General features: G+C 47.7%; 1 protein-coding gene across 1 annotated transcript in view; it reads left to right on the top strand.

Moving 5' to 3' along the window:
* Positions 1-1777: 1777 nt before the first annotated feature.
* Positions 1778-15932, top strand: part of LOC146205863 (uncharacterized) — a 20800-nt gene continuing 6645 nt past the window's right edge. Inside the window, exon 1 of the mRNA XM_084586962.1 lies at positions 1778-2251. Within this exon, the coding sequence (XP_084443088.1) occupies positions 1778-2251 (474 nt within the window). The remainder of the gene's footprint in view (positions 2252-15932) is intronic.

The raw sequence follows: 15932 nt of genomic DNA, 5'->3' as shown, positions 1-15932 counted from the left end.
GAAAAAGGAGGTTTACAAAGGGTCCGATAGAAGCAAAGAGCATCATTTTCTTTACTTTTTTTTAAGGAGGGGGGGGGGGGGCAGACACGCTGTGCACCATTAGCTGTAACAGTAGGTTTAATTGTTTTAATTGTTGACATTGCGTTAGTATGGTTATGTGGACAGAAAATGCTCCTTCAGCATTAGTACTTGACATCTTAAAAACGCTCGTGACAATGCGGGAAAGTCGCGGGCATGTAGTTTCCAGAGCAACAGGGCAATGGCGATACCATTAATCAAACTCGGCGGCAAGTTTGAACCTCTGGATGAAGATTCTTCGGGAAGCATTATCTCGCAATACGAACTGGTAGGCTTGTTCTCAGGGGGTGTGCTCCTTCAGCGGCTTTGTTTTCCACAAGGTCAACAATCGTACGTCGACCTATAGGGGTTACCTAGTGAAGTCGTAGCGGGCGTGCAACTCGCTTGCGCTCTTTGTATAAGGCTGTGAAAATGCGTGTAGCTACATCCTTAGGTCCTCATCTACTGCGTCCATTTCTCTGTGATGCTGCTTCTGCGCTTAAGCCTGATTTCCTTCAAGGCAACAAGTTTCACTGAAGAGGACACGTCTCGAGTGCGAGGTTCTTCTCCAACTCAAGCGTATGCATAACCTCGAGTAACGAAGACATGCTATAATATGTCTCGTACAGAAAGACTATTCTTTGAAACTTTGGCTCACGGGGGGTTTTCCTCAGACATTTTTGGCTTCGTTTACTTTTTCACTGCAGAGTTAAGTTGTATCCGACTAAATTGAAAAACAAAACAAAAAAAAAAAGCTTTCTTGCCATTTGTGAAACAAAAGGATACGAAATTTTCTCGTCGAAAAAACGGTCATTGAATAGCCTCAACACGCGCGGAAACCGGTGCTTTCCGTCTTGAACCGCTTCCATCATCTTTTTTTTTATTTTTTTTTTTTAACCTGCAACTGTTGATCAGTATTCTTCGGTTTACACGGCCGATTTATAGTTCATTGCTGCGGCAGCTTGTCCCTGCAAAGGTAATATGCTAAGTGAAATCTTGCACGATAATATCTTAAAAAATTATCAGTACGTTAGTTATAGCCGAGTCAAGTGCACATCTCAGAATAAAATATGCGGGTGTTAGCAGGCGCAAATCGTTTCTCTAAAACCTTCAATTTGCAATTTGTCCTTCGATCTGAGGAAGTAACAAACAGTTTAAACTGTAAAAGTAAAAGAAGCGCCGGCGAAAAAAAAAATGCATAAATCTACTGCGCGCTAACCGCCGGCGCGCAGTGGTTAATTCCTTTCTAACGCGTACGAGATAGTCGTTCTGAGGCAGTTTAACGGTCTTAACACGCGCATGGTGAACGTGATGTGGCGCCCACGTTTGGGGTATAATAGGATTGGCGTTTGGCGTTGAGTCTGTGTGTTTCCGGCTAGCGGCGTCGTCAAGCAGTGTCATCCGTGAAAAGGGTTGTCGGGGACGCCTTCCAACGCCGCGACGCCAAGAGGCCCCTCATTAATGGCGCCCTCAGTGTGGCGCCTCCGCGGGGGCGGACAAAAGCGACCCCTTCGGACGTCCCCTCGCCAATGCCAAGCTCCTGGTCACGCCGGGGCTCGTCATCACGCGGCCCTGGAGACAAGCGTGCAAGGCCGTCCTTGCGCGATTCTTGGGCCGTTCGGCTTGGCTGATGCCCCGAGACGAACCCTCTTTCCTGGCAGAAAAGAAAAAGAGCCGCGGTTCCCGGGACGCCGCCCGCCAGTGTCCAGACACGCGCGCCATGAGGACGGCTCTGCTGCTCTGCCTGCTCACCGCCGTGGAGCGCCGCCGGAGCTCGGCGTCCCACCACCACGCGCAGCCGCCGCCGCCGCGAGCAGACTGCTACCACCAGTACTGGCTGTACCAGCCAGCACAGGCCGTGGGCGGTTTTCAGTATCCTTACGCGCCGTCGGGGCACCATGGCTACTATCCCTACCCTCATGCACCCGACCATCACCGCAGTTACCCCGACGGTCGTTACCCCGACGGCCGTTACCCCGTCGCCGAGCTTCCTCCGCCCCCTCCGCCACCTCCACCGCCACCGCCGTCGCTGCCTTATCCTGGACCCTGGGTCCCATCGTATCCGAGGCCCCCGACTCCCAAGAACCTGGACCCTTTCCCGGGCAAGTTCCTTGGCATGGGCTCAGTACGTTACCTGAATGGAGGGCGCGACGTCGAGCTGGTTTGCGACCTCCACGGGAATCAGCTTGTTTCGGTAAGTTGGAATTTCACTTTTAGGCAAATCTCGAACGCTGCACGACTTGAAGCAATGTAGTTTTCTTGGAACGTCGAGGATCCCTCTTTCACAGCTTGGGGTTTTTATAAGTTGTGTGGCGCAGCATATATATGTATCTAAAATTGCCGAGTCCACTCGCTGACCGAAGACGATTCTGCCCAAGTTATCTCGGGAGTACATAGGCACTCCCTAAAATGCACCCTACGTGGCTACTTCATCCAAGAGAGCTTTGGGAGAGAAGATGGCGAAATATGTCAAATATTGTTTACACAATGTATTTTCCCCAATGGCTTGGATTAGCCATACCATCGAATCTGAAAGCAACAGAAAAGAAAAACACATGCAATGGCATGACTGAGCACGAATCACTTATTTTGTTTAGCCAACGGCATCCATTTTTCGAATAATGTCAGGTACCTTGCTAAAGCCACACAAGTCCTACATATACAGGGCGGTTTTTAAACCGTTTGCGAATTGGTACTTTAAAAACTAAGAGAGATACACCTGTACGATCTGTGCAGGTTGGTTTTATAGCAAGACAGACGTTGCATTCATGATAGAACTAGAGCCTCGGTTCGGGCTTGTTGGTGACAATGCATAATGATTAAGAGGCAGCGCGAATAGACAAGGACGAACACAAGACGACAGCGCCAGTCCTGTTGTCTTGTGTTCGTCCTTGTCTATTCGCGCTGCCTCTTATGACTCATTACTGATAAAGCTTAATGATTAGAAGATTAAGTAACTACAGTTACCTAATCAGCCTCTTTATTTTTCACTTTAAGGGTCCATATCATATTGAGAAACCGCAGGCCGTCAACAGCATATACATGGGTGTGTGTTAGATAACAGTAATCGAGGTCCCATGACCATTTTTCGTTTCCAATTAAATTTTTATAAACGCTGGGTAAATGTCTAGACACAAAGGAATAAACCTTAGTTTTGCTAGATATGCAGCAGTTTTTTCGGGGAAAAAAAATCGTATATCACTAGGGATGGAAAACGCAGTCTTTTCCATTTCAAAAAGTTGCAAGTTTGGAGCTTTGCTGGTTGCACACTACAGCTTTACCGTGCATTATTTTTATTCAATAAATGTGTGTAACCTTTACTTTAAGGAGAATTAATAAAGCATTTTTCCTTGCCACAATGTTTTTAGTAAAATATCGCAAACTTTGCTCCAGGGGCAACGCGCTGCAAAAAAGTCAATTTTCAATCTTGCAATCTAGCACAAAGAATTAAATCGTTGCAACTAAAACGTTTTGTCATTATGAAGGCCATGTTCCTAGTTTCAGGTAAAATTTTAGGCCCTAGACGGTTAGTTGTTTTCTCTACAACACATCTAATCCGGCCAAATTTCGAAAGCAGCAAAAAAGGAACAACTTTGGTTCCAGTTAAAAAAAGAAAATCATCTTCGATTTTTATTAAAATCTCTGAAGAACCCTCAGTGCCTCAGAATCTTTAGGAACTAAGAGGTGTTGTATTGTAGTGTTTAAAATTATGCAAACTACTATAAAACTGCTAGCTTGCACTGAATTTTAGCCCTCAATTCTGGCACGATCTAATAAATTGCTGTCATTAAAACATTTTCTCGCTATTAATTTACGCAGGTCTTGTTCTTCATTCCTGCGAAAATTCATAGCTCTGCAATGGTCTGTTCGTTCTCCGTATTACTTCGAAATTGGTCAGTAGTCAAAAATGTAAAAAATGGACAACTTTGTTTAGAATTTAAAGAACATCACCGCCTTCGATTAACACCAGGTACTTAAAAATATTGCTTTATGTAGAATAAAAATGTAAAAACAAATATAAAACTGTGCGCATGATTTTATTCTATAAAATGCTTGGCATTCCCCTTAAGAAGTAGGCGTCAGAAATTCGATTCATCATTTGTTGAATTTAGTTACATTTTATCTCATGCAATATCCAAAGCTTTCTCGGTGCTTATAAAGTCGTTTTCTGCTTGTTGGTAGAGTTAATTAGAGCTGAAAATGGAATAAATTCGCTATTTCTTGACATTTCATAGAAAAACACAACTGACGGTTTAGCTTTTACTCTCAGTTCAGTTCAGTTCAGTCGTTCAGTCGTGTCCGACTCTTCGTGGCCCTATGGACCATGTCACGCCACGCTTTCCGGTCTCTCACTATCTTCCTAACATCACATAACTTCATCTGCAGTGCCTCGAGGATGCCATCTAACCATCGCGTTCGCTGCCTACCCCTTCTCCGGCGACCCTCAACCTTTCCCAACATCAAATCTTTCTCCAGCGATTCCTCTCTTCTCATCAGATGACCAAAGTAGCTGAGCTTTAACTTTAGAATTTGACCCTCCAATGAGCAGTCAGGGTTTATGGTCGACTCTATCCTGTAATAATTTTTTTGTATCTTGCAGTGGCAGTGATATTCATTCCAGCTATTAATTACATTATTTCTTATCTCGGTTATGGCAAAAATTAGCAATAATGTACCTTTCAAGACGATTTTCCTTAAATGCATTTACTATCATAAGCAGAATGCTCTGTAGCATGATAACGTTGGTGGAATTATATATGCCTTTACGCCTGCGGCATTAATCAGCCAGGACGAAGAGTATTACTGTCGAAGGAGCTACCTAGCCCAGAGAAAAGGCGAGGCGAAACAAAGCGAACCCGCTATCCATCTAACCTTCTAAGTCTCAAGCTAAACGCGACACCCGATGCTTTGCAGGTTAGGTGGAAGGCGGGTTCGCTTTGTGTTGTCTCGCATCGCCTAGCCTAGATGGCGACTGTTCTTGTCGAAAGGGAGATTGTAATAAAAATCGAAGATGATGTCTTTTTTTTTTAATTGAAATCAGTTGTCCCTTTTTTGCTGTTTTCGAAATTTGGCCGAATTTGATGCGTTTTGGAGAAAACACCTACCGGTCTAGACCCTCAAATTTTGCCTGAAATTACTAATTCTAATTTATAGTTCAGCCGCAGGTTTTCTTTATATTGTTTTACCGGCTTATTTTGAAATTGCAACATCGCTATAAACACTGGGGAATCAATACCACCATTTCGCAGCTTGAGAATGAAACACCTCTAAGACGGGCTTCGCCGCGTTATTGCTTAGCTTTGCCACAGCACATTAAAGTTGTCTGTAAGGCTGGCTTTTTTAATTTACACTGGTGTTGTTAGGAGAATGGGTTTGCCTACCTTATAACTACTGCGCGCGCGCGCGCGCGCGCGCGCGCGCGCGTGTGTGTGTGTGTGTGTGTGTGTGTGTGTGTGTGTGTGTGTGTGTGTGTGTGTGTGTGTGTGTGTGTGTGTGTGTGTGTGTGTGTGTGTGTGTGTGTGTGTGTGTGTGTGTGTGTGTGTGTGTGTGTGTGTGTGTGTGTGTGTGTGTGTGTGTGTGTGTGTGTGTGTGTGTGTGTGTGTGTGTGTGTGTGTGTGTGTGTGTGTGTGTGTGTGTGTGTGTGTGTGTGTGTGTGTGTGTGTGTGTGTGTGTGTGTGTGTGTGTGTGTGTGTGTGTGTGTGTGTGTGTGTGTGTGTGTGTGTGTGTGTGTGTGTGTGTGTGTGTGTGTGTGTGTGTGTGTGTGTGTGTGTGTGTGTGTGTGTGTGTGTGTGTGTGTGTGTGTGTGTGTGTGTGTGTGTGTGTGTGTGTGTGTGTGTGTGTGTGTGTGTGTGTGTGTGTGTGTGTGTGTGTGTGTGTGTGTGTGTGTGTGTGTGTGTGTGTGTGTGTGTGTGTGTGTGTGTGTGTGTGTGTGTGTGTGTGTGTGTGTGTGTGTGTGTGTGTGTGTGTGTGTGTGTGTGTGTGTGTGTGTGTGTGTGTGTGTGTGTGTGTGTGTGTGTGTGTGTGTGTGTGTGTGTGTGTGTGTGTGTGTGTGTGTGTGTGTGTGTGTGTGTGTGTGTGTGTGTGTGTGTGTGTGTGTGTGTGTGTGTGTGTGTGTGTGTGTGTGTGTGTGTGTGTGTGTGTGTGTGTGTGTGTGTGTGTGTGTGTGTGTGTGTGTGTGTGTGTGTGTGTGTGTGTGTGTGTGTGTGTGTGTGTGTGTGTGTGTGTGTGTGTGTGTGTGTGTGTGTGTGTGTGTGTGTGTGTGTGTGTGTGTGTGTGTGTGTGTGTGTGTGTGTGTGTGTGTGTGTGTGTGTGTGTGTGTGTGTGTGTGTGTGTGTGTGTGTGTGTGTGTGTGTGTGTGTGTGTGTGTGTGTGTGTGTGTGTGTGTGTGTGTGTGTGTGTGTTAGCACATTTAAACGACGGTATAGTCACGCAGAATCGTCAAGAATTATTTTTGTTTTCGCGCTAGCATCACAGGTGCGGCTCACGGACTGGGGAATTCTTGGATGATTAATTCCCTTCTGCAGCATCTCGTCCACCGGTTCTTGAATTATCTTGCGCTCTGTCGGGAAGACTATAAGGTTTCTGCCGAATAGGGGTGGGTTTCCTGTGTTAATTTTATGCTGTAGTCGAGAGGCTGGGAAATGGCTGTCGAGCTGCTGGAGGCAAAGTCGAACACTTGGGCAAGAATCGTCAAAACTTCTTTCAGCGTACGGCGTTCACTAGACGGAAGCGATTTGTTGACCATGCGCTCAAGCTCAGCACTATATACAGACTTCACTTTCGCAGCTTCTCTATAATCGTAAATATTCGATGGTGTGGGTCACATGATTCTCATACCTTTCGAGTGCTAAACCAGAGGGAAGACGAACTGGCAGTTCTGACACGTTCACAGTACGGAGGTGTGCGTGACCATCCAGTGCCTCCATGATGGCGCGTGGCACCAAATTTGTTTTTCGGCCCGTTCGAGACATCTTGCTCGACGACTGCCGAGTGTCTGCCCACGAAATGTTCGGATGATTTCACATGCACAAATGCCGTCATCGCAGGCAGCAGCACATCTTCCTTCTGGGAGAGAACTCCTTCGTGATACTACGACATGTTATTCACGAATGCGGGGATAATGTTCGGCTTCAAGGAAATTTCACCTAGCGTTACACCGCACTCGCGCAAAAAGTCAACACTCAAGATCACGTCATATGGGGCACGTCTCAATACAACTAATTCTGTTCTGTAGCACTCGTCACCAAGCGCAATCGAAGCTGAGCACAGGCCAACGGGAACTAAAGTTTCACCCACCGCTCCTCCACAAAACGTACCGTGTCTGTCCCACAGAAACGAACTTTCTGTCGAAGGCGCTTCTTGAATGAAATTTTCATAACTGACATAGTGGCACCTGTAACTACCAAAGTAGTAGTAGTAGTGGTAGTAGTAGTAGTAGTAGTAGTAGTAGTAGTAGTAGTAGTAGTAGTAGTAGTAGTAGTAGTAGTACTAGTAGTAGTAGTAGTAATAGTAAGTGGTTTTATTATTGTCATCATCATCATCATCATCAGCCTGATTATACCCACTGCAGGGCGAAGGCCTCTCCCATATTTCTCCACTTAGCCCGGTTCTGTGCTAGCTGCATCCACTTGACACCTGCGAACTTCTTAATCTCATCCACCCACCTAACTTTCTGCCGCTCCCTGCTACGCTTTCCTTCCCTTGGAATCCAGTTTGTTACCCTCAGCGACCATCGGTTATCCTCTCTTCGCACTACATGTCCTGCCCATGTCCATTTCTTCTTCTTAATTTCCACTAGAATGTCGGTAACTTGAGTTATTTCTCTGACCCACTCTGCACGCTTTCTATCTCTTAATGTTACCCCTGCCATTTTTCGTTCAATAGCCCTCTGGGTTGTCCTCAACTTAAGTAGAACTCTCTTGGTTAGCCTCCACGTTTCAGCCCCATAGGTGAGTACAGGCAAGATGCAACTGTTGTATACTTTCCTCTTGAGCGATACCGGTAAGCTGCTAGTCATAATCTGCGAGTGCTTGCCAAATGCGCTCCATCCCAATCTTATTCTTCTTGTTATTTCCTTTTCATGGTCCGGATCTGCGGTTACTACCTGTCCTAAGTAGACATATTCGCCTACTACTTCCAGTACTTCGCTACCTAATGTAAACTGCTGTTCCTTCCCGAGGCTGTTGAACATTACCTTAGTCTTCTGCATATTGATTTTCAAGCCTACCTTTCTACTTTTTCTGTCTAGGTCATCAATCATTATTTGCAGTTCATCCCCCGAGTTGCTTAGCAAGGCAATGTCATCAGCAAATCGCAGATTACTAAGGTATTCTCCATCTACCCTTATCCCTAACTGCTCCCATTCCAAGTCTCTGAATACTTCCTCTAAACAAGCTGTGAATAGTACCGGGGAGATTGTGTCTCCTTGCCTAACACCTTTCTTTATGGGAATTTTGTTACTTTCTTTATGCAGAACTATGGTTGCTGTGCAGCCACTATATATATATTCCAGCACTTTCACGTACGGCTCGTCTACCCCCTGATTTCACAATGCCTGCATCACCGCCGAGGTTTCAACTGTAGAATAAATTAAAAATAATAAAGGAAGGAAAAGATTTTTTGCCTGCCCCGGTATCTGCTATCGAAAAGAGCTGAAGCACCTGAACTGTCGTTTTAACATTGTCTACACACACTGATACTGTGATTTTTGCATGATTTTGCATGATGATGATAGACAGAGGTATTCGCGAAACTGACCGTCCGGGGACCTTACCTCCATCGTCGCACCACCTAGTTTCCCAGCGGTGGAGAAACGAAGCGGCGTCGCTGCGGCGGCGGAGTGATGCTGCGATCGGACACAGGGGAGTCATTGCGTGCACCGCGTAGGTGAAAGGAGGCCGATAGAAGGTAGCGGATGGCTGCTCCCACTGGGTGTAAGCGTGGTGCTCGTTATACAGGGTGCCGAGAAAGTTGGCGACACGGGAAAAAGCGGGGGATGTGTCCGCTGCACCCTCAGCCGTAACATATCGGTGGATGGCGGCTCTGGTAGCCAACAATCCCTTGGAGGCCGAGGAGAGGCGACGGGCACGCGACGATACGCGACGATACGCGCCATGAGGCTCTTCATTCGGTTGGGATGTAAGCCGCTGGAAATAACGGTGCGACGTATGTTGCTAAGTCCGCTCAATACCGTAGCAGAAATATTGTTACGAGTGGAAACCACGCTGCCATTGGCGACACGAACGGTGGGCGAAACTGCTGGCGTTAGGACTTTCTTCAGGCGACGACGAAACGAGGAACTGAGGACAGAGAGTTAGGCCCCAGTGCCAATAAGGGCAGAGACAGGAACACCATCAACAAGGACTTCGATGAGGCTAGATGGTGGAGCAAAGTTCAACACAGGTTTTTCAGTCCGGGTCGCGAATGCAGCAATATGATTCGTTATTTGGTGCACTCCAAGGTATATTATGATGGCATGAATATCGGTGTCTGTTGGTAAGGTAGATCAAAATGTGCACATTGCCGCTGAGTAGCCAGCTCTTCGCGTGCGATCCCCTTGACCGTAGAAGCGATGTATTCAGGCTCCGGGATGTCGATGCTGGCAACGGTTTTTATATTGGAAAGACGGCCAGATTTAGGCGCTATCCGGCGTGCTTTAAGCGCCTCAAATGCACGGGACTGTTTTGACATCTGCAACCGTAGCAAGAGTATCTCGCGAAATAAGGAAGTTATACTCGTCCAAATCCAATTGAAGGTGTGTTTTCTAGCATCTGCCGGTTGACAATGCGACAAAGTTTCAATACTTAATTTATATCGCGTACATGTCTCACCGGACAGCTGAACTCTCTGGGAAAGTTGATGCTCAGCGTGTTCCTTCACAAGATTATCTCAAAAAAAAACTTAGTTATTTCTTCAACAAACCGGTTCCAGGTCGTGAGGAATTCCTCGTGGTTGTCAAACCAAGTCAGAGCCGTGCCAGTAAGGAAGAAAACAACGTCGCACAAGCGGCCAGTATAGTTACAATTAAAAGATTGTACTTGCTTCACCTTTCATAATGTCGGAGTCATTCTTCAACGTCCTGCTCGGGCTCGCCGTAGAATGTACGCGGCTCTCGCTGATGCTGCAAGGTCGTCTCTACTTCAGCTCACTGTTCCATGGTTCTGCGTCGATTGGGTGGTAGCCATCGGAAGGAACTCTTGAGGTGATAAAAGTGGCAAACATGCTACACGGCGCTTTCGACGAGGTACTAGCGAATCCAGGACGTTTTTACCCAGCATCTTTACCAAATGTAGCGGATGAAATGGTTTTCATACAGGTGAAAGCTATGTGCGTATACTTGGGTCTGGCGCATGATGGCGTTAGTATTCCGGAAATGCGCTTTTATAAGTTGGCAAGTATCGAAATTCTTAACGCCTCAAATACATGCGTAATTGTGTATTCGTAAACGTTGTGTGGTGAAGTTACCGCGCTTAGTAGCCTCAGTATATATTTATGGAATGTGGGAAAGCACACTTAACGATCATTCAAATGCACATTTTTGACATTTTATTTTTTGATCCTCACTTCAGAGAAGGGTTAAAAGCAGGGCTCGAGTCTTGTTTTTAAACAGATCATCTTTGATGTTGATGGCCTTCACTCTCGCACTATAATATTTTCCTTTAAAACCAAAAATGAACTAGGTGATTGGTTAATTCTGGTTATTTATTTTATAATCGTTAAGCTTAACAGGTACGTTTTGTCTGCTGACAGTAAAGCCCACCTGCACAGACCGCTAGAGTTTATAAGGCGATAGTCTTTTTTTGCCTCGTGTGGCGTGCACGGGGCCTGTAACAATTGGAGCTGTGGGCAGAGCGTGCCACCACAGCGCGTCCTCGTGAACTCCTTAATAAGAAAAAAGATCGTGTCTACCACCATCCATCTGTGTCCCAGCCGAGAGTGCGAACCACTCCTTTATGCCGACATATCCAGAGTAGGGGGGGGGGGGGGGGGGGCGAGGGAGGTGACGTGTTCAGACTCCACCATCGCACGTTACCCAAGGCAATGATGGTGGAGTCTGGACACGTTAACACCCTCCACACGATGTTGGAGGGTGTTGAGGGAAATAAAAAAAATAGTATGAATATTAAAAATGAACTTATATATTAGATAAAAATTGAAAAAAAAATATATATATTAAAATCAAAATGGCAGTTACTTAGCGCAGCTATGCCGGGATATACGTAGCGAAAGGTACGTTTCTCTGGCTGAGCTTGTTATGGTCATGTATGTATAGCAATGAGAGACATTGGGTATACACATCTTTTATTCATTTTGCTTGACAGAGACGAAGACTGTCCGGTGATCTGTGAAGTAGTATGCAGCGGTCTCAATTTTGCCTATAGAGTATTTCGATTTAATATTCGATTTAGCAGGGTCTCCAAACGCAAAGTCTCATACATTAGATTACTCACCGGTGTCAAATCTATTTGGTGCCAGTCTCTTGCACATACTGCACACATGTCCAAACGGAGTGTTCACAAAGTCTCCATGCTTCAAATGTCCTGGTCGCAGATGCACTTTCGGAAACTCGAATGGAGTGATCAGTCACACGACGTGCCTTCAGATCCTCTTCTGTTGGTTTTCGTTGACCGAAATCTTTCCATAGGCCCCATCTCGTCAGCTGTGCTCCGTCTATTACGCTCGGAAGTCTGGCATCACCGTTTGTCAAGTCGCTCCTCTCTCTGTTCGGGCGTCTCCGCTGCTCTCTTCGCCTTCTTACGCTTATTCTCTCTTTGCTGCTGCTATGCTCCGCTTTTTACCCTCGGCGGCTGCGTTTCGATGGAGGCGAAACGGAAAGACCCGTGTGATGTGCGATGTCAGTGCACGTTAAAGATCCCCAGGGGGTTGAAATTACTTCGTAGCCCCTCCACTATATTCTTTCTCTCTATCCAGTTTCTCTCACACCTTCCTTTCTTCCGTTACAGCGCGGTTCAGGTGTCCACAGAGCAAGTGTGAAAGTTGCTGCTCCGTTCCTTTACTCGGAACCAATTTATTATTATTATTATTATTATTATTATTATTATTATTATTATTATTATTATTATTAATGTTGTTAATGTTGTTGTTGTTGTTGTTGTTGTTGTTGTTGTTGTTGTTGTTGTTGTTGTTGCGCTCTGCATCTTGGCTTCTCCGCTTGGCAAGGCGTCTCTTCTACGTCGGCAGCGGAGTCGGCACGCGGCCGCGACGGTCGCGAGCTCTGATGTCGTGCGCATTGCACCTGTTGCTCCTCTCCGGTTTCCACTCATGCGCACTAGTAGCCTGTTTTACACACGGCGAATTGCTTGGCTGGGTAGCGTAGTGTAGCTCTTAAAGTCGAGGGTCTGACGGAATCGCGTCTGGTCGGGATGGTGCATGATAAAAGCGGAAGACACTGACCAAAAATGAAGATAGAAGACGTTTCGGCTCCCGCACGGGAGCCTTGTTTAGAATGAGGCAAGAACTTAGCAGCGTCGCTTTTTGAAACACTGCACATGAGCAAGCCGAGGCATATCCCCGTCATTCATATTGAGCGTATGTGCTGTCGTATGAATGATCGATGATTCAAGATAGAGCCGCGACTTTTTGTCTTTTTTTTTTTTTTGGGGGGGGGGGGGGGGGGGGTGGATTATGCGTGCCTATGCCCAGTTTACGCAGTGTGTGGCTGATACCGAGTGCTCGGAAGGAGCATTCTGATCTACGCGTCGGTTTTTGACGTCACTTTGGTGATCAGTCTTCGTTTGCAGTCACCTGACTCCTCAATATACAGTGTATAGATCTCGCTACAAAAACAGATTGTAGTGGCCCAACTATCCCGGTATTAGGTCAGGAGCGTAAGCCATCGACCGCTGCCGCTTCGATCTTGGCTCGTTTTCGCGCGTGGTAAGTTTTTCGGCAACGTACTAGTCTCCGTCGAAGCGGTGGCAGAAGCCATCACCGACGCAGCAGTTCAAGCTCTCCGCTGGCGTCTTTCCCGATCTGACGCCATTCCCGAGCGGGTATACACGCACCATTCATTAGTACGGCTAAACAACGTACGGTTCCTAAATAGCTGTGCAAAAAATTGCACCACCGCGATTCCTGTCACCAAGGAGCGATATAAATCATATTGATATTTAGTGCATTAGCACTAAGCCTTCTAATAAAAAAAAAACTATAGCCGATTTAGCTAAGTTTCATGAGTTCAAAATAAGTGCAAAATTACGTCCCATTTTATATCGCTTTCTGTTTGAGGCCATAGGGTTTCAAGGTTAGGCTTCAGGCACAGATCGGGGAAATTTGTGAACGGAAGCCTTAGTGGTTGCGCACTATAAGAATTTCGGACCGCTCGCGCACCTTAACAGGACAATGAAGTAGCGATGTGTTTTGGTACAGTAGAGTTCTGGATTCAAGGCGAAAGGATGAAACTTACTGAAGACTGTGGCATGCAAAGCACATCGCGATAGATCTGTAGTAAAAACTAGAGGCGGCTGGTTGCTGTTGTGTTGAGCCCTTAGATAATGGCACATACCCACGCATTGATAACGTTTAGCGCTCTCGTGCCGTGGCAGGCGAACCTCCGATTGATCATAACCCGTTTTTGTTTTATGTGAGCGTCAAAATATCGACATCTGGTAATTTTAGCATTTAATCTGAACTCGAATGCAACTGTTGAGGCCGCATCCAAGTAGAGAACTCTCGCGCTCAACAGCCCAGCGCCGCAGCCACTCGTCGACAGCAGCAAGGAACTTTCGCACTTCAGAAGAGGAAGATAGCGGGAGCTCGCACACCACGCAGCATAGGTGTCCTCGAGCCGCATGCTGCGCAAGCAGCAGAACGAACGTGCCACGCCCTCTCAGAACCGTCTCTGAGCACTTGTTCTGGCGTCTCGGCAATCTCAGCCCCAGAAGTAGCCCCAGGCTATCAAGCACACCGACATGGCGCCTCAACATGCCGTTACACGGAAACCGGCGGCGCCTGCGGCCTCCTCACAGGGCTACACCAATGCAACGGTCATCCGTGGAGCCCTTCTCTTCGCAAAGACCACTACGCAAAGGCCCAAGGTTGTACCCGCAGGAGGAGCATCCGTGCTGTGCTCGCGGCTGCCGTCGTGCGATCTTCGGTGGCGCACTACCTCAGCAACACTTGCTGGCGCCATACGGGTGGTTGCTAGAGGGCGAGCGGTCGGACAAGAAAGCAGGACTGGCCCGCAACACACTAGAGGTAACCGGCATTCCTATTCTATAGGGTGCTCGAAAAGGTGTCAAACCGCAGTCTTTCAATTTCTGGTCACATTCTTTTTCCAGACTCTGGGGTGCCGCTGCGGTCATAACGAAAAGACACAACCCGTTCGGACGTCCTACCAGACCAAAACGTGCATCCATCTCGGCACCTGATAGGAAATGGAGCCGGCGCTGTTCAGCGTGTCATCGTCCAAACCCGACTCCGGAAGGTACTCATCTTGAGCGGCAAGCTCCGCCGCCTGTGCGAGTGTGACTGCATCACGCTTCTGGTTTTCGTCCATACTGCCAGTCCACTTCCCGGAATTCTGACAAACCTCTCTCTAGAGGCACTTGCTGCGTCCGACCTCAACATTACAGACGGGGAACTCGCAGTCCTGGAGGAAAATCTCACCCAGGATGCTGCTGGCATCATCAGTTCCCGGAAAACACTTGTGCGGACACCAGCGGCGCTTCCATCAGCAGCGCCTCCGACAGCAGTGCGTTCGCCAGCTGGGATTCCACCAGTGGCGCTCTCGCCAACTGGGATTCCACCAGAGGCACTCAGGCCAGCTGGGATTCCACATGCGGCGCTCTCGCCAACTGGGATTCCACCAGAGGCACTCAGGCCAGCTGGGATTCCACATGCGGCGCTCTCGCCTACTGGGATTCCACCAGAAGCACTCAGGCCAGCTGGGATTCCACATGCGGCGCTCTCGCCAGCTATATATATATGATTCCCACCAGCGTCGCTCTTGCCAGCTGTGATTCCACCGGCAGCGCTTCCACTAAAAGTGCTTCCACCAGCCGTGCTTTCGCCAACAGCTCTCCACATCACCAGAGACGCAGAGCTCGCCAGCATGCCCAAACATAAAGCTCAGGATTCATTTGAAACCTTCCACCACACGGCGGCCTTACTGATGCTCCCGGTGCCCTTGCGCCGTATATCGTCCCTGAGGTCAGAGAAGATGAGGGAGAACTTGTGTACCAGCAGCTGGCACTAAGCCAGGCTGCTGCCGGACTCGCTGGCCTTCTGGCAAGACACCGCGAGTTGTGCACCATGCTGTGATTTGTCCACCTGGCTCCCCTGTGCTCCAGGAAGAGCCGGAGAAACACGCCCATGAGCCACCGTAGCTGAATAACATCCGGTGCACCACAGAAGATAACCAGCGAGTGCTCGTGTCAGGAGAATGCTACAGCAGGGGGGCTGCCAGGAGCCGAAGATGGGACTAAGGCGCTTTCCTCATCTTCGTTGTGGGTGAAAGACAGCCATCGGCTGACGGAAGGGTTAAAGGGATGGACCGGTTGTGCATCGGTTGCCGATTGCAAGGTCACCGGAGCTTCTCCACAAGCCAGCGGCTAAGGCGCTCATCTTCGTTGTGGGTGCAAGACAGCCTCAGCTGATGAGAGGGTGAAGAATGCACCGATTGTACACGGATCGCCGTCTTCAAGGCCACCGGATCCTTTCCATAAGGCTTCGGCTAATTCCTGCACTGAATAAGAAATGGCGAAGTGGGAGCCCCGGCGAGATGTGGTAAATTAGACGGTGACAATGTAGTAGTCTTGGAGGTTTTCAAAGTATAAGCCTTTATAGATGCAGAAACCAAGGTTGACTCTGCTCTCCTCTTCATTGCAGCAACCAGTGTCAACATTAAGGGAACG

The sequence above is a fragment of the Amblyomma maculatum genome, chromosome 1 (genome assembly GCF_055883805.1).
Source record: "Amblyomma maculatum isolate TAMU_Amacu chromosome 1, ASM5588380v1, whole genome shotgun sequence".
In the NCBI taxonomy this organism is placed as follows: domain Eukaryota; kingdom Metazoa; phylum Arthropoda; class Arachnida; order Ixodida; family Ixodidae; genus Amblyomma; species Amblyomma maculatum.
This window is presented reverse-complemented; position numbering and strand designations above follow the sequence as displayed.